The sequence below is a fragment of the Tenrec ecaudatus genome, chromosome 12, assembly GCF_050624435.1.
Source record: "Tenrec ecaudatus isolate mTenEca1 chromosome 12, mTenEca1.hap1, whole genome shotgun sequence".
Taxonomy (NCBI): domain Eukaryota; kingdom Metazoa; phylum Chordata; class Mammalia; order Afrosoricida; family Tenrecidae; genus Tenrec; species Tenrec ecaudatus.
The window spans coordinates 723,321-745,393 of record NC_134541.1 but is presented as its reverse complement, the minus strand read 5'-3'; the positions used below and the strand labels follow the sequence as shown (position 1 = coordinate 745,393).

General features: G+C 58.4%; 1 protein-coding gene across 1 annotated transcript in view; it reads left to right on the top strand.

The window, feature by feature from the left end:
- The first annotated feature begins 386 nt into the window (after window positions 1-386).
- NTSR1 (neurotensin receptor 1) overlaps window positions 387-22,073 on the top strand; it is a 30,117-nt gene continuing 8,430 nt past the window's right edge. The window contains exon 1 of the mRNA XM_075527676.1: window positions 387-1,091. Within this exon, the coding sequence (XP_075383791.1) occupies window positions 387-1,091 (705 nt within the window). The remainder of the gene's footprint in view (window positions 1,092-22,073) is intronic.

Below are 22,073 nucleotides of genomic sequence, written 5' to 3'. Positions count from 1 at the left end.
CGGGCGGGGTGTGTGCGGGCAGGGGTGCGCGGAAGGGGTGCACGGGCTTGCGCGGAGGGGTGCGTGCGCAGAGCGCGAGGGAGGAGCAGGAGAGCCGAGAGCGAGCGAGCGCGCGAGCGGCTAGAGGACCTGTGCGCGCCAGGCGGCCGGGCGGGCGTGTGCGCTCCGCTCCGCTCCGCGCTGCAGGCCCCGCGCAGCCCAGCCGGCGGGCACGGGAACGGCGCCCCGGAACACCGGAGAGACCCGGCAGCCAGGTGAGCGCGGCCCGGAGCGCTCCGGGGAGCGGGGGTGGAAGCGGGCGCTTCCCAGCTGGACGACGCCCTCCCTCTTCCTGCCGCCGCGCAGCCCCACCTTGAGACGCGCCCACCAGCACCTTGAGCCCCGCCATGCGCCGCAACGGCTCCGCGGGACCCTCGAGCGCGCCGGGAGCCCAACCCCTCCCGCCGTCGGGGCTGGAGGCTGCGCTCCTGGTCCTGGGAGCCGAGAACGGATCGGACAACGCGACAGAGCGCGCCCCGGTGGAGCCCAGCAGCGACCTGGACGTGAACACGGACATTTACTCCAAAGTGCTGGTCACAGTCGTGTACCTGGCGCTCTTCGTGGTGGGCACGGTGGGCAACGCGGTGACGGCGTTCACGCTGGCGCGCCGGAAGCCGCTGCAAAACCTGCAGAGCACGGTGCACTACCACCTGGGCAGCCTGGCGCTGTCCGACCTGCTCACCCTGCTGCTGGCCATGCCGGTGGAGCTGTACAACTTCATCTGGGTCCACCACCCCTGGGCCTTCGGGGACACTGTCTGCCGCGGCTACTACTTCCTGCGCGACGCCTGCACCTATGCCACGGCCCTCAACGTGGCCAGCCTGAGCGTGGAGCGCTACCTGGCCATCTGCCACCCCTTCAAGGCCAAGACCCTCATGTCCCGCAGCCGCACCAAGAAGCTCATCAGCGCTGTCTGGCTGGCCTCCGCGCTGCTGGCCGTGCCCATGCTGTTCACCATGGGCCAGCAGAACCGTAGTGCAGATGGCCAGCACCCCGGCGGCCTGGTGTGCACCCCCGTGGTGAACCCCACCACCATCAAAGCCGTCATCCAGGTGAGCAGCCTGGGCCAGTGGGCGTTCCGTGCTGCCCTGCCCCTCCCCCTGACACCCTGTTCAGGTCCGAGGGAGGGATGGGGTGGTAAAGAGCTTTACTACTGGGCAGACAGCAAGTGGACCGACCCCCAGGCCCACCTCTCTCCTTCCCCACTGCCTGTCCCCCCCAACAGCTACTGGGTCCCCCACCCCATTGCCACCTCCTCCCATCAGGGGGCCCCTTGGTCATCCCTGTCCACAGCTTCTCAGTGGCTTGGTGCTCTGTCCTCTGCTGGCGAGCCTCCCAGATGGCCCCACCCACTGTGACTGGGTAGGCCTGGGAGCCAGAGCGGGACCGACGCTATCCTGGGTCTCAGTTTCCCCACTGGTAAGGTGAGGTTGTCACCCAGCCACTGTGGTGGGAGAGCATGGCAGTGGAGTGGTCCCTGGCATGCAGAAGGTGCCCAAACAACTCTGCCCCACCCCCCCGCCCCGGTGGTGGTGGTGGTGATGGTGATGGTGATGGTAGTGGTGATGAAGTTGCCTGTGCTGGAGGGGGGTGGGGCCGAAGCCGGAGCTGAGGGACAAAAGGCTTCTGAGGGTCTGAGCACAGAGCACCACAGCCTAGGCCAGGGGCCTGGACACCTCGGGTTCACCAGGCAGGGAGCTGCCAGCAGCAAGGTGCCCGGGCTGAGCACGTCAGGGCAGAAGGGACACTCACACTGGCACCTCGGGGTATGGGTGGCCATGGGGGCAGGGGGCTTCCATCTCAGGGTGGGCAGAGGGAGGGGCCAGGCAGGGTCTGCACATGGCCGAGCAGGGGGAAGGACCTGGCTCCAGGTCCCTGAAGCCTGTACAGGAAGAATCCCAACTGTGTTCGTGAGCCCCAGGGTGACAGGGACTGACGTGGCAGACTTGGCTGCAACAGGGTGGGAGCTGGCACCACAGGCTCCCACACAGGGACTGAGGCAGCGCTTTGGGGCTAGGGCTGCAGGGTCCCCCAGTGGAGGCTCCCCCTCTCTAGCAGTGGAGGGACAGTAGGCTCTCTGGAGGTCCACCCTGCTGAGAGCCACGTCTGCCTCCGTCATCCGGTCTCCAGTGGGCCTGACCCAGGACTCCGCCCAGCCACAGTTGTGGGGGGAATCATAGAGGCATCAGCCTCTCCTAATGGGTCCCTGTTCCTCTCTTCTGGGGGAAAGTGGGTGGCCCTCTGCTGTCACCCTACTGGGGGATGGGCAGCCGGGCCCTGCCCCTTCCTTCTGACGCCTTGACTCTGTAGCTCCTCTTAATCATACCCAATGCCACAGTCCACCTGGGCCTTGTGGCTCGAGGCCGTGACCCTGGGAGGGACCTAGTAGCATCTTGGTCACTCGCCCATTCAGTGAGCATCGGCTGAGGGTGGCCCACCCATCCCCGTCACACCCAACACTGGCTGAGTGTCACTGGGCGCCCCTGGGCCTCTTGGGACGCTCGAGGAGCTGCTGCGGTTATTGTGAGGCTCAGCCACCTGCTGGCAGGGACGCCGACTGATGGAACAGGTCTGGTGGGGGGTCTCGGTGCCCAGCTCCATGAGCTTGGGAAAAGGCATCCTTACAGGGCATGTGGCACCTATCCCCTCAGCCACCACTGTCCCCACGTGGGTTGTGACGGGGGGATGGGGTACACTCCTGGGTTTCAAACAGAGGTGCCCTTCTCTGCTGTCTCCTGGGGCGTTTCAGGACACAGGCCAATCAAAAGAGCCCTGCTTTCCAAGCCAAAGGGCCTCGCCCCTCCCCCTGAGCCTCCTTTGAGGCCAGCCCCACCCCCAAACCTCGTGTCATCCCTAGCACTGCTCACACAGGTGTGTCTAGAGTGAGGTCATTAGGGCATGAGATTTCTGGGCAACACAGACTCACCGCTGCTTGAAGCAGCTGGACGTGTTCTGAGTGTGAGCAGCTCCCGGTGGAGCAGTGGTCATTCGGGGTTGCTTACCGGAGGGTCAGCAGTTTGAAGCCATCGCCCGCTGCAGCGGAGAAAGATAAGGGCTAAGCCCACGGGGGCAGTTCTGCTCTGCCCTGCCCTGTAGGGTCGCTAAGGGTCAGAACGGACCCGATTGCAGCAGGGAGCTGAGTCGAGAAGTTGAGCGGCATGGCCCACGGTTCAAACCCACCAGTTGCCCCAAGGGAGGAAGGTGAGGCTCTGGGCTCCCATAAATTAAGTCTCAGGAACCCTTTGCAGGGGTGCTTTTGAGTCGGATTCAGTTCCTGGCTGTGGGTTCGGTTTGGTTTGGGGCCCCAGGCAGGGTGGGCTGGGAGACAAGACAGTACGTGGCAGGATTGGACATTCTGACCCAGAGCTTTCTCTGAGACCCAGCCTGACCTCATGAGAGCAGAGCTGGATGAAGGAGGGCTCAGCTTGGCTTTCCTCTCAAGACGGCTACACCTGTAAGGGTCCCCAGCCTCCTTGGGGCCTTCCATCCCTTGAGATCAGAGCCCAGGCCGCCCGGCTGGGTTTCTTGAGCAGAAGGCAGGGTGAGGCCCAGGTCTGTGGGCACCATTGAACCTTTGGTGGAACCAAGGCACTTGGTCTGTCCAGCACCCTCCCCTGCAGCACCCTTTTACACAAGTCTCCGTCGGGGCCCACAGCATGGTGGTCGGTCGGCTGGCTCAGGCTGCCTGTGATGCTCCTGAGGGAAGTGTTGGGGGAAGTAGAGGAGGCAGCAGCTCTGTCCCCTGGCAGATGGCAGGCTGTGTGTCGTAGAAGGTGTGCTGGCCCAATGGCCCAGGAGGGGAGTGTATGCTGACCGTGTGTGCCGAGTGTCAATGGACGTAGGGGCAGGCAGCACACCTGTCACATGGAAGCAGGGTAATCAGCAGCTGGTTCAGTCTGAGGGAGGCCGAGGGCTTGCCCCTTACCGCTCACCCCCAGCCCAGGCTTCTGCTGATGAGGGCCCCTAACTCAAGCCACGCTGGCTTTCAGCCTCCAGGAGCAGGCAGTGGCTGATCGTCCATCCTGGGCTACTGTCCAGTGTCCTCAGTCAAATGACGGTAGGAGTAGCTGACCAGGACATAGAGCACCCCTTGCATAGTGGCCCTGTATCAGACAGAACAAAACACTGCCTGGCCCTGTGTCATCCATGCAGTCATGAGCCGCTGTGTCCATCCACCTCCTGAGGGTCTTCCTTCCTTGCTGACCCCCCAAGCATGACATCCTTCCTCAGAGGCTGGTCTCTGCTGACAACACGTCCAGCGTGCGGGAGACAGAGAGAGTCTTGCCATCATCACTTCCGAGGGCCGTGCTGGCTGGAATTCTGCTTTTCATTGAAACTGTCTTCCGTTCCTGGGATGGTCTCAGTCACTTCATTCAGCCCTGCCAGCTATCCGGCCTGCAGCATGACCCCATCTTGGAGAGTGATCTCTGCTCCGCTGGTGCCCAGGACCAAGTGGGGTTAAGTCTGGACCTTAGCAGAGGGTCTGAACCAAGTCACACACACCCTTTGTGTCCTTGGGCGTGGTCTGCCAAAGACAACCCCCCACCGCCATCCACGCGGTTCCTTTGGGGGGGGTAAAACGACCCTTCCCTAGAGGGAAGGGCTATCCTGTCACACAGCAGTCCACAGACACGGGGAGGCAGGGATGCTGAGAACACAGGGCACTGTGCCTGCTCACAGCAGCTCGGCACACGATCACCAGGAGGTCAGCAGTGTTCAGACTCTCAAAACGGGTTCCTCTGCCCCTCCAGCCCTGAAAGAAATGAGTCTCGTGCAGGCTGGGGCCCGGCAGTGGATTGCTCACTCTTGCCAGGCCCCAGACAGACGCAGGACCCATGTGGCATGGCGTCCTCAGTGGAGACCCAGAGCCCTCCATGGAGTGAGAGCCCAGGATGAGTGGGGCTGCCGGGGGAGCTGCCCACGAGGGACAGACATGCTTAGTGTGGTCACAGTGGTGTTTGGAAACAGCTGGTCTTGGGCCGCAGACACAAGCGGCACCTCTTCAGGGGTCTTTAACAAGAGCAAATGGGGTCAGCGGTCCTCTCTTGGCAGCAGTGTGTCTCAGCCTGCCTCCACCCTCCACATCCGGGCACTCACAGAGGGCCCAGTGGCCCCAAAGGCCCTCAAGCACCCATGACTGGTTATGCCAGGCCAACAGCTGCCCTCTCACCAGCTGGACACCTGGCAGAGGCCCACAGGGTACCAGCTGGGCACCGGGCAAGGACACAGGCTTTCTGATGGTGCCAGCAGGGGAGGCGGTGGCTGGGCCCCAGGTTGCCCTCTCCCCAGCGATGTCTGGCACCCTACCTGCTGCTGCACTGAAGGGGTCACCAGGGGCATGGGGTGACTGAGGAAAGGACTGCCCAGGAGGCTCAGCTTTGAGTGAGGACCCCAAGGCCGAGGACAAGGTGGGGAGGCTGCCCACCAGAGCCGTCAGTAGAGCAGCCCCCTGCTGCCTGTTCCCTGTTAGCCTGGGACTTAGCTGCCTGTACCACGGGAGGTGGTGGGGAGGGGGCCTGTCAATACTAGCTTATGGTGTGGTGAGGGGGGGCAGGGGTGCCTCCCCAGTGTGATGCCAGCTGCCAGGTGGACAGAGCCAGCCAGTGGTCAAGGAGGAATCTGGGCATACAGCCAGCCTCTGTGGAGGTGTTGGGGCTCCCCTCCGTTTCAGTCTCCCAAAAAGAATGACAGTCTTGGAGACACACGGGGCACTTCTACTCTGACCGATAGGGTAGCTTTGAGGGTCCAGTCACAGGGACAGAGCCGAGCATTGGGTCAACCTGCTGCACAAGCCTTTTCCATGCTTTGAAGACTCGGGTGCGTCTGAGCCGAGTCAGGGTGTTCTCGATTGCCTCCCGTGCCGTGAACGTTGGAGGCTGAATAAGGAAAGTCAAAGGATAGTCCATGCATTCGGGTTGTGGTGCTGGAGAAGAATACAGAAGGTGTCCCGGCTGGCCAAAAGGACAGAGCCATCTGTGTTGGAAGAAGGGCAGCCAGCATGCTCTCCAGGGGCAAGGATGGCTGGGCTTGCGCTTGCAGACTTGGGACGTGTCGTCAGGAGAGACCAGCCCCTGGAGGAGGACAGCATGCATGGTCAGGCAGGGGCAGCGACCAGGAGGAAGGCCCTCCAGGAGATGGACTCACACCGTGGCTGCTGCACGGACTCAGACACGAGAACGATCGCGAGCACGGTGCAGGACCAGGCGGTGCTTCCTTCTGTGGGCACCGGGTCGCCACGGGTCAGAACGGACTCAGCGGCACCAGGCAGCAGAGACTTGGATAGAAGTGCAAAGCAACTCGTTTCACTTCACCACACACTCCCCCACATGCCCACCGCGGCTCAGACTCCCCCTCCACCATGCACCTTATCCTTCTGCCTCAGCTATGGGCACCAACACGCCCACGGTCTCACCATGGTGCCTCTGCAGAAGCCACACTTGGCTGAGCCCTGTGCCGGAGCCAGAGCGAGAGCCTCGGTGCACAGGAAGCAGGCTGCCCTGCCGACGCCCAGCGGGCAGAGCCAGTAGCTCCTTGCCTTGCCGGAGGCGCCCTTAACAAACAGCCTTCCTGTGACGCTCTTCTCTCTGCCCTCTGGAACCGCCCAGGCAAGAGCCTCTAATGACGGGCCACAGCTTGGCTGTGCAGCCAGAACCCCCTGGGCATGTTTCTACCCATAATCCACTTGTTGTCATTCAGTCCATGCCTGACTGCGGTGTAATGAGCAGACGGTGGTGGCCAGGCCGTGCAAGTCCCTGTGGTCTGGTCCCTTCTGGACAGGATGTATTGACCACCAGTCTGCCTGCCCCTTGCACGTCCCTGGAAAGTGGTTTGGGGAGAAGGTCTAGCCGCCTCGCCATCCTCTTATCTCACACAAGGCCCCCACCCCTGCTCCAACCTGCTCCCTGAGCAGGGGCCCTCAAGCACAATCCAGTGCTGGGACACCTCTGCCCGGGGGCGGGGGGGCGTTCTGGTATCCATCTCTCCACAGAGCTGCCCCCCACCCCCACTGTCCAAAGTCTGTCCATCTCCTAGAGATGCTGCCCCCTAGATGCCAGGGTAAGGGGGCCGGGGGGGGGATTCTCCCCTAAACCTGGACACATGAGTTACCTTCGCTATAAGTTCAGCAGTGTGAACCACCAGCTGCAGCTGCTCTTCAGAAGCAAGATGAGCCTTTTGCTCCCATGAAGAGGTCCAGTCTTGGAAACCCACTGGCCCATTCCTCTGGACCCGCAGGGCCCCTCTAGTCAGAATGGACTCATCAGTTTGGGTGTCTGAGAGACTCTTTTACAATCCAGATACAGTAAAACCCCCTGGATGGTTACATCTGAGTCTTTGGCAAAGGTGTAGGACCCCATAACCCCCGCCGCCGAGAAGGGGGCACGTGCCTGTCACCATGAAGATCCCCTGGTGCTGCTCCTCCGTGGCTGGCCCCAGCTGCTCACAGCCCAGCCTGGTCTCGTCTGGGGAATGCCGGCTCAGCGGAGCCATATGGAACGCAGCCTTTGCTTCTGGCTTCTCTCACTCGGAGGGAAGGTGGGAGCCGGCCCTTGTTCTATGGAGCAGCACCAGGTGTTTCCCCCTCGCCGGTGAGAGGCAGTGGGGCTCTTTCCAATTGGGGTGAAGGTGAATCAAGCTGCTATGGAAATCACATGCGGCATTGTGTGTGAATGTCCATTTCCTTTCTGCCGGGTGAGACCTAAAAGTCAGATGCCGGATCACAAAAGCACAGTGAAACCAGAACTCTCCCAGCTGGAGCAGGACTAGCACTATGAGAAACGAGGAGCGGTGGAAGCGGCCAGGGCTTCCATTTCCTCGGCTCCCTGGTCCACGCCAGGGAAGCCGCCATCAAGAAAAAGCCGGTGTAGGACATGGAAATAAAAGTAACTTATAAGTCCTCAAGGGAGGGGAAAAAGAGGAGCTGATACCAAGGGCTCAAGTAGAAAGAAAACGTTTTGGAAATTATGATGGCAACATATGTAACACGTGTGCTTAATACAATTGATGTGTGGGTTGTTATAAGAGCTGTAAGTGCCCCCAATAAAGTGATTTATTTAAAAAGAAAGAAATAGTGTACTACTGCAACGGGTCGATCTGCTACAAAGGCCTCTTTAAAGGGTTAAAGAGCCAAGATCTCACCTTGAGGGCTCAGGTGCGCCTGACTCAGGCTATGCTCTTGTCAGTGGTCCATACGCATGCTCAGCTCAGCCCAAGGCCACGCAGTGGTGAGGCACTGGACTTCTAAATGCAAGGTCGGCAGTTCTAACCACATTGCGGGAGAAAAATGAGGCTTTCCAGCCCCATGCAGCGTTGACAACCTCAGAAACCCACAGGGACAGTTCTGCGCTGTCCTGCAGGTCGCTGTGGGTCCAAATCCACTCAATGGTGGCAGCGAGCTGTCTTTGTTTGGTTTAATATGCATGCTGCCATGTCAGGAGGTGGCATGTGACAACGAAATAATGACAGTGAAGGAAGAAGTCCAAGCTGCACTTGGGGTGTCAGCCAAAAGTAAGGCCCAAGCATTGGTGGGCCACCCACCAGAATGCTTCCATCGGCTGAGGAAGCCCTGGGCACTGAGAGCACTCACTCGTTCCTACCAGGAAACTTGAGAAACAGCTCCTGGGCCAGTTGTGCTGGGATAGAGCCACAGCTGTACCCCTTCCCAAGAAAGGTGACCCAGAATGTGCAAACGCAGCAGCAATATCATTGATATCACATGCGAGTAAAATGTTGCTGAAAATCGTCCAACAATGGCTGTGCAGTGCAGTGACGAGGAGCTGCCAGAGGGTCAGGTGGGAGTCAGAAGAGGATGCGGAACAAGGGACATCCTTGCTGATGTCAGCTGGATCTTGGCTGCAAGCAGAGGACACCGAGATGTTTACATGTGTCCTGCTGACTCTGCAAAGGCATCTGACCGTGGGGACCCCAACAAGCTGGCGTCACCGTGAGATGAATGGGGATTCCAGACACTGCGTTGTACTCATGTGGAACCTGTAGGTGGATCAAGAGGCGGGTGTAGGAACGCACAGGGGACACTTCGTGGTTTAAAATTAGGAAAGGTGTGTGCCGGGGCAATGTCCTCTCACCACACTTATTCGATCTGTACGCTGAGAAAACCACCAGAGAAGCTGGTTTGTATGAAGAAGACGGCAGCAGCCGGCTGGATGATGGGTTTATGAACAACCTGCGACATGTAGATGGCAGGACGTGAGGAGGACTTGAAACACCTGCTGATGCCTGAGCTCACTGAGTGCAGCCTTCAGGGTAGATGACAACTCAGTGCAAAGAAGACCCCAATCCTTACAACTGGACCAATAGGCACCATCATGATAAATGGGGAAAAATTAAAATTGCCAATGATCTTGTCTTTCTTGGATCCCAAAATCAAAAGATAAAATGGCACATTACCTTGGGTAAATCTGAATGATACATGGATGCTGCTCTGAGGACTAGGGCCTGCCTGACCCAAGCCATGGTGTTTTCAATGGCCTCCTCTGCGTGTGAAAATTAGACACTGAATCAGGAAGACTGAAGAAGAATCGGTGCATTTGAATTACGGAGCTGGCAAAGGATACTGGAAGTACCCCAGACTTCCAAACAAACGACACGCCTGTCTCGGAAGTACAGCCAGAATCCCCTTCGAGGCAAGGGTGGTGAGACTTCATCTCATGAACTGCAGACATGCTGTCAGGAGAGGCCAGTCCCTGGGGAAGGACATCACGCTTGGGAAAGTAGAGGGGCAGCAAAGAGAGGAAGACCCCCAACAAGATGGGAGGACACAGTGGCTGCAGCAGCGGATTCATTCTTGGCACCGAACACCACCAGCACTTCGCAACAACAAGAACAATGTGCATGGGAAACGGCAACAAATAAGACTGAAAATACAGCATGCCTTGGAGTTGCGGTGTGGGCAAAGACTATTGGATGTGCCGCAGGCTGCCAGAAGAACGAGCAAATCCGTCTTGGAAGAAGTGCAGTCAGAACGCGCGCACACTCTGGGCCTGGCATCGGGAGACCAGCCCCGGAGGGAGGACATCGTGTGGGTAGAGTCGAGAGTCCACACCAACAAAGACCCGCCGTGAGATGACTTACATGGTGGGCTCAGACGTGGCACTGACAGGGAGGGCACCAGGGCGGGCAGGGTTTCATGCCGGCATACAAGGGGTGGCATGCGTCGGAGCCACTGGACCACACCTGGCAACAGTGGGGTTGCTGTAGCACTGTGTCGTGTCCGATGTGAGGGTCTCGAACGACTGACAGTGCTGGGCGTTTTTGCAGGTGCCTCCTGGGCATTTGGACACGCTTCTGGCGGGGTCGCTCTGATCCCGATCTCTTGACTGTTCCGATCTGTAGATTGAGTTGCTTCTTTGTTGTTGAGTTGGGAGAGTTCTTTACAGTCTGGATTTTGATGGATGTGTGATTTCCAAAGTAGCCTCCCACACCTGTCTCTTCGTGGTCCTGATGGTGACTTCGACAGCGCGATGTTTTTATAGAGTTTTCACTTCTGTGTTGTCCAATTGATCCTTCCGCTTCGTTCCGTTCTGTGAATCTTGTTTTCCGTGATCGTTAGTCCGAGGAGGGTCACCAAGCTTTTCCTCTGGAAATGTCAGATTCACGGTTAGGTTGATGACGGCTTGGAGTAAGTGTGAGGTAGAGGTACCTCTTCGTCTGCAGAGGTCCACCGGTTCCAGAGCCACGTGTCGGAAGACCCCCCTTTCTCCACCGAACGCCCCTGCATTCGGCCCGAAGCTCCTTTCACCTGCGAGCCGAGCTTTCCCCAGACTGCACTTTCATGCCGCGTCTCCGGCTGTGTGCTTTGACCCCTCAGGTTTCTCTGCTTTTAGAACTGGATTCTCCCTAGCTACAAAAAAATAAATAAATAAGCCCTAAAGCCTGCTGAGGTTTGATTGGACTTGTGTTGGTCGGTAGGTTGATGTGGGGAGACTGGGCCTCTCGCCATGAAGGAGCCTCCCGGCCCCGGAGCCTCCCGGCCCCGGAGCCTCCCGGCCCCGGAGCCTCCCGGCCCCGGAGCCTCCCGGCCCCGGAGCCTCCCGGCCCCGGAGCCTCCCGGCCCCGGAGCCTCCCGGCCCCGGAGCGAGGCACGTCTGTTTGTTTAGGTTCGGCTTCCTGTCCCCAGGAGAGCGCTCCAGCACGTTTCCTGCACCTCGTTTATTAGCTTCATGTCTAATTGTTCCCTGGCTTGGGTGCGATTATAAATAGTACCTCTCCCCCTCCCACACACCACCCCAAACCTTCGTGGCTAGTATATAGAAACGTGGCTGGGTTTGGGGTGGGGCCTGCATTCTGGTCAGTGTCTTCTAACTGGGATAAACTCTTATTCTTCCGTCGCTTCTCTGTGGTTTTCTACAAGACAAGCAGCTCTCTACGAAGAGAGGCCTCTCCCACATGCACCCTTCTCGTTTCCCTTTCTGAGACGAGTCCTGCCGCAGCGTCCAGGACAACGCCGGGAAGAAGCTGCGAGAGGGTCGTCTCGTCTGTGGCACACAGAGCGAAGCACTGTCTGGAGCCCGCCACCTCACAGCCGTGTTGCGCCAGGCCCTGTGGCAGCGACTGGCCGAGGCGTCTCCTGTGGGTCTCCCCCTTCTGCACCGGCCTTGCTTTCACCAAGCACGCTGCTCCTTTAGCAGGCCGTGCCTGTCCTGAGGAAAATGTCCACCGCACGGGAGGTGGCGTCTCCCCAGCCTTGCTTCCAGGACGCATGCTGGCTGTACTTCTTCCAAGCTCTTAGTCGGAAGACTTTCATCTTTCAGAGCCCAGTCTGATGCTCGCCACAGGCTTTCAGCAGATGTTCCTTATCAGGCCACGAAGGCTCCCTTTTGCTTCCAGTTGTCTGCAAGTGTTTTTTATTATAAACAGATGTTGACTTTTGTCGATGCTTTACCTGAATCTATTGCCAGGGTCCTGAGACCCGCTCTTCCTTCGTCAATACGGTGGGCTGCACGGATTGCTCTTCAGCTGTGGAGGAGGGCTGCGTTCTTGGGGTAGACCCTTGTGTTCTGTGCTTCTGAATCGGACGTGCTGCTGTCTTTTCCCCTCTTCACTTCAGCAGCTTTATTGACGTGCAGCTCACAGGTTGTACAATTCAACGGCTGAGACTTATTAACAAGAGTTGTGCGATCACCCCCTCAGTCTACTTTAGTACATCTTCTTCTTTCTTGTACTCAGTACTAGGAGCTTCCCGTTTCCCCGTCAACCCCACCTGCCATAAATAACCCACCACACCAAAACAACCTCTCTGTCATCCAGTCGATGCTGCTCAGCGTGGCCCTGGGTGAGACCACCCCCCTGCGGGTCTCCGAGACTAAAAGCCCGTCTTTCTCCCAAGGAGCAGCTGGTGGTTTTGAACCGCTGACCCTACAGCTCGCAACCCAATGCATAACCACTATGCCACCAGGGCTCTTAAGAAACTATTAATCCCGTTACTGTCCTGAGAGAGTTATCTATACTGGGTTTTATATAAGGAAAAACATACCCAAGGCATTTTTAACCCTCACCAACAATAACAATATAAAACTGATTTTTAAAAACATCAATCAAAAAGAAAGCAGAAAATAAAAAGCTAGAATTGTAAGATCGCTCCGAGGATAGAGTTGCACTTCCATCCTTGGCTCCACACGAGAAAGAATTCACGCCGAAGCATGGCTCGTGATCCAAGTGAGTTTAATGAGAGTTAGAAGAAGTTCCAAGTTTTACGCGGCACCCATAGGACTCCTCCCGACCATGCAGCCTGGCAGAGACTGCTCGGTGTCATGCAAAGATCACTTTCCCAAGTTCTCCTCCAAGACTGTCTCAAGTTCTTTCTCAAGTTCTCTCCCCAGTTCCTCCTCTCTCCCCCTCGCGCCTACCTTTTCAAGGATTCCAGGGAGAGGCGTGGTGGACGACCCCAGATCAACGCCATTGGCTGGATTGAATTCACCTGGCCCAGGTGGGCCGATTCAGGTTTAACACCCACCCATGCTCACCACGAGAAAACCTGGGCCTTTGAGCACGTGCAGTGTGCCGCCCTTTGTTCTCGTGCTTGGCTCTCTTGGGCATGCGTCAATGGACATCCCATCCCTGCCTATCTGTCTAACAGAACAAGTTATAAATGACTCAAAAAGGAAAACAGCTGATAAAATGTTAAATGTTACTCTAACTCAGTGGTTCTCTGTCAGGGTAATCTAGCCCCAACACATCATCACGGGTCCAGTAAGTGCAACTGCACAGCGATAATAAGTAAAGATTATAGTAAAGTCATTGAGAGCATGAGAGATAGAAGAGAGATTGAAATAATGGAGTCAGACACATTTCTTGGTAGCATGCTCACCTCAGCCCCACTTGGTGGTCCAAGTGGAGAGAGGGGGAAGGGGAGGAGGAGAAAGAGAAAGGGAACAGGGGAGCGAGGACGAGGATAGGAGAGGAGAGGGGGAACCCACAGGCCAAGGGAGGAGCCTGAGAGAGAGCTCTCTCTTGCTAACTCAGGCCTACATACCTTTGGGTTGTACAAGCCCACCAATTACAGGTAAAGACATACGTCACAGGAAGGAGCTGCACTATAGGTTATACAGCAATGAGAGGGGGACAATCTAGGGACATACACGTAATAGAAAGAGGAGGGATTGGGGTATACATGTGACAAGATGGGAGGGATCCTAGATTAAGGATGGCAGCCTAACTTTGGATGTCACTGGGCAAGTTTGACCTGGTCTCTGGATCTCCTTAGAAACTATTATCAGTAGGGTGTAAACCCCACCTACAGGAACCAAGCTAATGGTTGCAAGCCTTTAGGGAGAAGTAGCCCATTGTCCTTAACAGCAGGGAGGGGGCCTACCAGTCCAGACAGCTGACTGCTTTCAGGGAGGTAACTTGACAATCATTTACCATTAGCTGCAAGTAGTGTATTAAGTCTAACATATTTGGGGACTTGGGAGAAATCTTTCTGTTTCCCACAGTTCTCAACCTTTCACAGGGGTTGCCTAATACATCCTGCATATCAGGTATTTACATTATGATTCGTGACAGTAGCAAAATTACAGTTATGAAGTAGCAACAAAAATAATGTTATGGCTGGGTCACCACAGCCTGAGGAGCTGTATGAAAGGGTGGCGGCGTGAGGAAGGCTGAGAACCACCGCTCTAACTACGTCAGCATCAGTCCACCTTCCGCTGCATTCTGCCTGCCGGCAGCCCTGGTCACAGCCCTGGCCAATGGCCAGAGGGGATTCACTGGAGGCTTTAGTGCTTGTGGGAACCCTGCTGGTCGATTTTGGGCTTTCACTGTCACCCATGGCCTTCTGCAAATCGCCGCTCAGAATTTAAGCTCTGGTATAACTTCCTCCTCTAGTCCTGGATCTTATTACCTTCCATCTTTGGATCACACAGGCTGGTGTGCTTCTTTCTCGGTGGACTTAGCTGAAGCCTCTCTTGGATGTCTGCCAGTTTTAAGACAAGCTTTTAAGACCCCAGACACGATTCTTCCTGATAGCCTCGGTCCGTAGTTTGGGAGTAGGTTTGTAAACCTGGTCACTGCTTGCTGTGGGTGACAGGGTGGTGAGGCTCTGGCCTCTCCTACTTCCCTCCCGAGAGGGACGCTGCTGCTCCAGCAAACAGCTCTGTGGCTGATCACCGTGTTGAATTTGCAGACCCCCTGCCAGCAGTCACTTCTGACTCACGGTGACCGTGTAGGACCAAGTGGAACTGCCCCTGTGGGTTCCTGAGCCTGCAGTCCTTACGAGAGCAGACAGCCTCATCTTTCTCCTGAAGAGCACCTGCTGGTTTTGAACTGCTGACCTCTGACTAGCAGTATGTAATCAACCCACTGTGCCACCAGGCTCTCCTGCTGGGCTGTGTCAGCCTAGTGCCTCCCAGGCCCCAACTTGGTATAATGCAGAATGTGAATCAGGTCCCCTGGCCAGCTTGTGTCAGAGCCTGGCTTTAGGCTTGTGTGGAGTGGGTCTTGTGCCCCTGGGTGGTGTCCGTGGCTAGTGTGCTCCTCTGCTAACTGGCAGAGTGACTGTTCAGGCTCACACGGAGGTGCCTCACAAGAAAGGCCTGGTGGTCCCTGGGTGTGGTCAACTTGGTAGCCACAGGTTTAGTTTGGTTTGCCCTTTAGGTGGGTCCCAAGCACAGCTGACTCCTCATGGGTGGGTTTCCTGGCACCTGAGTGGGGTGTCTCATGAGCCCCCAATTCACAGAGGCACACCCCCCCCCATCATCTCTAGAATAGCCAGCCCCTCTCCAATGAGCCTGTGCTGGCCCAGAAGTTACTGGAAAACCCCTCCCACCCTTTGGAGGACCCCACCACTCAGGTGCCCTGCTCTGGTACTTTGCTTGACCAATTCCAACCACTTCTGTACTCCAAGTCCCTGGCTGCTGCCCACCCCTATCCACCTACCCACCTCCAGCCTCAGCTGGTAGCAATCAGAGAACTGCCCCCAGTCCATTCCCCTGCAGGGTCACCTGGTGAGGGTCCCTGCTGCCGGGCCCACTGCCTGGCACTGAAACACTAGGTCCACTAGGGCGGCTGTTTAATGAATGGCCAATCCGTCTGGTACCCGCTGTCCTGCCAAGTGGATGCCATCTGTAGATTTGTAAACTGCCCACTTTCCAACATAGGGAGGCAGCTTATGATAACAGACTCTGCCTCGAAGGAATGATTAAAACAATGTTGCGAGGAACAGATCACAGAGAAAGCTATCCTGGAAACAATGTGTACAGAGTGCGGCCTGGACTCCATCCGGCTGGCTCCCTGCCGTGGGGCTGAAGCCTCCGTCGCCCATTGTCTGTTAGAAGGTGAATTTATTGTAAATTCCAGCGCCTCCTCTCTGACATATTCAAAGGTTAAAGCTTCCTTGGGGACTGTGTGCTTTTGTAACTCCAGGCAGCGAAGCCATTTACAGAACGGCCCCCTCCTCCCCCCAGCCCCCCGCCCCCCTCCCCAACTTCTCTGAGGTCTTCAGAGACTGGTGCTTGGGAACTGTTGCAGTTAGGGATTATGAACTGGGCCCAGCAAGGGGGTGGAGTGGCAGACTTTCTAGTTGTTTGGCAGGACCCCAAGGTCCCCAGCACGTGTCAGGTGGGCTTGGAGCAGGGAAGAGGGTGGGGGCATGTGATGCCTGGGCCCAGGAAGCAGCTAAGTCCCTGCAGCACCGGCTGCTTCAGGTGCTGAGCCCAGCCCGGCAGGCAGGATGTGAGCGGCAGGAAATGCTGTCTGAGGTCACTGCTTATTGCCCAGAGATGAGGGAGAAGCTGTGTGTCTACGCTGACCCTTGCAGGGCCGCCTCCAGCCTCCCCAGGGCTGGGCTTCAGGAGTCTTCCACACCCCATGACCCTCTCTGAGGCTGGGCTGGTCGGGTGGATCCGGAAGTCCTGGCTGGGCGGTGTGTTCAGCCCTCCACTGCTACCTGGAGGTCACGGTGCGAGCCCAGCAGCAGTGGAGGCAGGTGGTCAGTTGCTTCAGGCCGACAGCCTGAGGAATCCCAGGGTCGTGCTGCTGATCTGGCAGGTTGATGAGTGAAATGAACTCAGGGCACGGGGTGAAGGTGGGTCTGGGAGGGCCTGGCTCTGGGTGTGGCCCTGGGCTTTTGGGGCGGGGGGGGCAGGTATGTTCGGAAGGAGGGATACAGCTCAGCAGGGTGTCTGATTGCTAATGAGCCCCCACTTGTGGGGGGAGAGGGTTCAGCCTCTCTTGAGATGTGCCTGTGAAGGTTGGATCTGCACTTGCAGACCCCCAGCCTCATCCCTGTGACCCCACTCCAGCGATTAACCCAGAGGACAGTCCACGCCAAGGATGAGCTCTGGAGTCTTCCAAAGTAGCCCCCAATACAGGCTCAGAGAGGTTCCAGGTGGTCACTCGGCTTCCCACCACAGCAGACAGGGGCCCAGGCCCATGGCCGGGGATGGGCAATGCAGACAGGCCTGCTTTGAGGAAGTGGACTGTCCCCTCAGTGACCCGAGCCACTGCCCAAAGGACAGCTGCTGGGCCCCAGGGCTGGGCTGTGTGAAGGGGAAGAGATGTGAATACTGACTGCCCCCCGCCCCGCCCCCGCGACTGGTGGCCCTTTTCTGACTGAAGTCCCCTCACCGTTGGAGGCTCAGAAGCTGGGACAGTGAGAACTGGCCGAGCGTGCTGCAAAGTGGTCTGGGGTCAGGGAGCTGTTAGGAGCCACTGCCTGAGCTGGCCGCCAAGCTCAGTGAGCAGGCACGGTGGTTACGGGGCTCGGGGTCATCAGTGCTGCTGACGGCTGGGGAGCCTGCTGAGCACGCCAGCACCCCAGGGTGCAGTAGACAACGGCACCACTGTCTGGCCAGGCAGCCTCTGTCTGGCCAGTCCCTGGGGCTGCAGAGGCCTGGGGTGAGGAGTCCTGAGGCTGAAGGCTGCAGTGGGCACCAGGGACTAGGAAAGAGTCATGAGCAGGGAGCTTGCTGGGGGTGGGTGGGATGTGGAGGTGCTATCCTGCCAACCGCCTTACCCCCAGGGCCAACTGACCCTGCCTGCTCTGTCTGAGCCCAGCATGAGGACAGCGTGTGCTGGGGACAGTGTGGACAAGCTCAGTCTCGCTCCACTCACCCTGCCTCCACCCTGCCAGCCTCCGGCCCGTTCTAATGGGATTGTGCCCGACCTTCTAAGCTCCTTCACAAGACAAATGGGACCCACTGGCCCGCCGCTCCTGACCCCGCCCGGCGGATGTCAGATAATTGTAGCCTGGTGACCCTCGGTCACCCAGACACAGTGGGTCTGCCCACGACAGTCACACCGACCTTGCTCCATTACAAAGGAGGACCATTTCTCCACCCTCTGGCCCTTGGGCAATGGCCCAGTCACGATGGGTGGGCATCACCAAGGTACTGGCCAGCTCAGGGTGGGGACACCCAGACCTGTGTCATCCAGCACCTCACCTGTCACCCGCCATGCCCAGGAAGCCCCTCTGCTGCCCGTGAAGGCACAGGACAGGCTCTGCCCGAGGCTCACAACCAAACCTCAGGCCAGAGTCTGTGGGTTTCACTCATCGCCCGCCGAGGGCCGTTTGGGAACGTAGTTGCTGCCCAGGGCGGCCCTGTGCTCCTGAGCAGGACTCTTGTCATGGGGGCAGCGCTGGTTGGGGGTGGCCCTCCCATCCTGAGTGGGCCCAGAGCCTAACAGCAAGTGTGGACGGGCCACCCTGGCCTCCCTCAGCCTAGTCTGGAAGCTTCCCCCAGTCTAGTGTGCTCTGGCTATCATCCAGTTCCTCTGGCCTCTGCCTTTGAGAGCACACGGCCATCCTCAGGCCTCCTGGGGTCGCTGGATCAGGCCTGCCCACAGAAGGCAGTCACAAGCTAGGGGGAGGGTATCACCAGTGAGCCCCTGGGAGCGGTCGCTGTGTATCGTGAGGTCTGGGCAGCCAGCAGGGCCCTTGGTATGACGATGTCTCCATCACCTTCACCACCGCCCAGATGAGTGCCTGGGGCTCACCACGTCGGGGCACAGCTGCATCGGCTCCTGAACCAGCAGCCATCCCCAGGACTCAGAGGGGCGGTGAGGATGGGTATCCTCTGGGGTCACACTGGCTTGCCACTGGCAGGCTGCCAGACCCACAACATCAGGGAGCCCAGAGCTGGCGGAGGGCCTGGCCCAGGCAGCCTGCCGTGGAGCCAGCCACCCACGGGGCTCAGAAGATGAATGAGCAGTCAGCGGGGATGACAGGCTTCTTCCTGGGGAGGAGCCAGCCCAGGGGACCCACCGGGCCACTCTGACCATAGCCTTGCCAGTGGATGCCGGCTAGTGCTGCGTCCATCCCCATGCCAGGGCCATGGGAGAATTCCCATGCAGCACCTCGGCCAGGCAGGGCCTCAGGGACTCCAGGCTGCCAAGTGGAGCACACAAAAGTTTGACTAGTACTGGCCAGGGGTGTCCAGGCCTGACCAGTTGTGGACCCTGGAAGAAAGACTCCAGCTCTCTATAATGAGTAGCTCCCCAACCTCAGAATCTGGGGCCAGGCCTCAGTCTTTCTGGAATATTCCTGAGGACACAGACCATGGCCGTGGGGGACAGGGGGAGCAGGGTCCAAGGGCCCACACCCTTCATGCCTGGATCTGAGAGGACTGGTCTCTGCTGACCTGGGTGAAGCTGCTAAAGAGACAGGGGGATAGGGGTGCCTGTGCCCTCTGTGAGCCCCCTCCCTGGCATGTTCAACAGCAGCACCAGGACCCCCAGCACATTCCAGCCAGGGTGGGGTCCTCCAGCATCGTGGCTGGGGCAGCAGAGTATAGGGCATCCACTGCCAGTTGGACAGTTCAAACTCACCAGCCATTCCAAGGGAAAAGGATGAGGCGACAGCCTCCCCAGGTCTCAGATCAGGATTGACTCCCCAGCCATGGCTGAGTCCTGGTGGAAGCAGCCTGCCTCAGCTCTCCCATACGCCAGTGGTGGCTCTGAACCACTGGTCTGGCCCGGTGCTCAGCCTCTGCTCTGGATCTGGGACAAATTAACATGTATGGTTGAGAGGTCCCAGGAGGACAGGGTGTGCTGCACGCCTCCCGCCCCTGTGGGTTGTCAGGGGGCTTCATGTCTGTCCAGGAAGGAGGGGACACCACCATCCCCACTCGCCAGGGAAAGCCAGCTGCCCCTCTGGAGGGACTAACCGAAGTGACCGAGCGACTTACGCAGGAAATTCGCCCTTGGGCCTAAACTCAGTCCCTCTTGCTTTTTCTGTGTGCGTAGCCCTTTCAAAGACAGGGAAACATGCAGTAGGAAGGGATGCAGGGGCGCGGGGCCAGGGGGGACGACCCACATCAGCATGGACGTCCAGGTCATGCCGCCGCCTTGGAAGGTGGACAGATGAACAGGAGTGTTCTTAGGGTCAAGTACGTGGGCCCTCTCCAATGAGTGCTGGGAGAATTTTGGGGTCTTGCAGGGCCATCAGTGAAGAGGTGTGACGTTCAGAGTGCCCTGAGACCACTCTGGGCCCCCACCAGGCACCCCTTTCCACAGGGACCTTCCTCACCTCCTCCCACAGTCACTCTCTCCTTCCGGGGACACCTCCCTGAGGCCCGTCCTCAGGCTGGGCACTGACCCAGGGCTCTGGAGCTTTCTCTGGTTTGTGGGTGGCTGCCTGTGGGCCTTGCCCTCCCTGTGGCAGAGCCCCCTGCAGAGGGGAACCGCCCCCCCCTCCCCACAGAGCCCAACAGCCTCAGCCAGCTCCATGAATATGCATGTGACATTGGACTTGCAAATTCCAAGTCATTTAAGGGACACAGTGTCTTTTTGAAGAAGACATGTCAGAGAAAATGCCACCTGATTCTCAGTTGCAACACAGAGGGTGTCCCTCTCACCCTGGGGGGGCCCACAGGCCCTTGCCCTCCACTGGGAATGAAATGGGGTGTCTTCCTTAAGGTGGCTTGTGTGTGACCTCCTGCTCCCAGTCACAGAGACACCCAGCCCACCTCCAACAGCAAACATGGTCCTAGGGGCCACAGACCCCCGTGTGGTGAAGGAGCCTGGTGGTGCTGAGGGTCAGGCACAGGGCCACGAAGGGCAAGCCTGACCTATTAAACTCACTGACCACTCTGAAGCGAAACAGGAGGTTGTCTGCTCCCACAAGGCTGGGCAGTCTCAGAAACCCTGCCAAGCAGGCTCCGTGGCCCCATGGGCTTGCTGGGACCCCAGTGAGCTCCATGGTGATGAGTCTGTCTTGTTTAGGGTGGGTGGGAGTTGGTCCTTTGTCTTGGGTTTGGGGGTTTTCTGTTGTGAAAGAGGAGGCCATCTGTTCCCTAGAGATCCACAACTGGGCCCACCAGCGGGTGGCCTGTGCCTGTGACTCCATCTTGTCGGGCTCCCCCGTCTTCCAGCCCTCCTCCCTCACTAAGCGTGTCCTTCCCCAGCCGTGGCTCTTTCTCAAGCCCCCCCAACCCAGCCCTTCAGGTGTGCTCCCTTCAGGTTCTCCCCTTGAAGTCTCCAGTGAACCCCACATCTCCCAGGAGCCTAGCTCCATTTGTGTCTCTGTCCCCTGCCACTTTTGTGTTGGGCGGAGTTGGGGGTGTCTTATTGTCTCTGAAGAGCTGAGCAAAACGCTTCCCTCCCCCACCTGGGCCAGGGTCCTGAACCGGACCAGGTCCCAGGTGGGGTGTCCTGTGCTGGGCAGTTCATCCCTCCTGGGCTGGTCTCTCCCTTCTTGGTCACTCAAGAATGAAGGGGCAGCTGCTGGGTGGCGACTCCCAGAGTCCAGTGTCAGGATGCTGCCTGTCGGGGAGCTCATGGTGTGGAGGAAGCACAGCAAATAAGGGGCTACAGATGGTGAGCCCGGTCCTCCCAGTGACCAGCTGAGGGCCAGGCTCTGGACAGGGTACAACAGAGGCCAACACATGCCTCCATCTTGTGGCCCAGCACTCAGGGGATGGTGCCCCTGACTGAGGGCCCTGCATCCTCCAGCTGTGCAGTCAGGTAACTGCTGGGGGGAAGGAGAGACTCGGGGTACAGAGACTACGGCCCTGGGCCCAGTTCTGAGAGAGGATAGCCCAGCCACACTGCAGCCTTCTCTCCTCCAGCCCCAGGCCAGCGTCACAGCCCAGCTGACAGGGGCCCAGTTACTGTTTGTCTCTGTACAAACACGTCATTATGTGGCAGATTAAATTCCTCCTGTGGGCGGGGGCTCAAAGCAGAGGGAAGGGGTCCTGAAGCATGGAACATGGAGCCAGTGCCAGAGGGTCCCCAGAGCTGGTGCACCCCCTCCTGCCCCATCCACACACACAGGCCCACCCCTCATGCTCCTGCTGCCCCCAAAGACCCTGCCCCAGCCCTCACACTGTCCCCCAAGGACGGCCCCCTCCTTCTCTCCCTCTCCCTCTTCCCCTCCCTCTTTTCCTCTCTCTCCTTCCGGCCCCTCAGTCTCCTCTTCCTCCCCTCCTCCCCCTCTGCCTTCTCTCCCTTCCCCCTCCTCCCTCCTCCTACTCTCCTCCCCCTCCTCCCTCTTCCTCCGTCTTTCCTCCCCTCCCCCTCTCCTCCTCCCAGTGTACTTCCACCCCTCCTTCTCCTCTTCCCCCTCCTAACCATGCATAGATTCT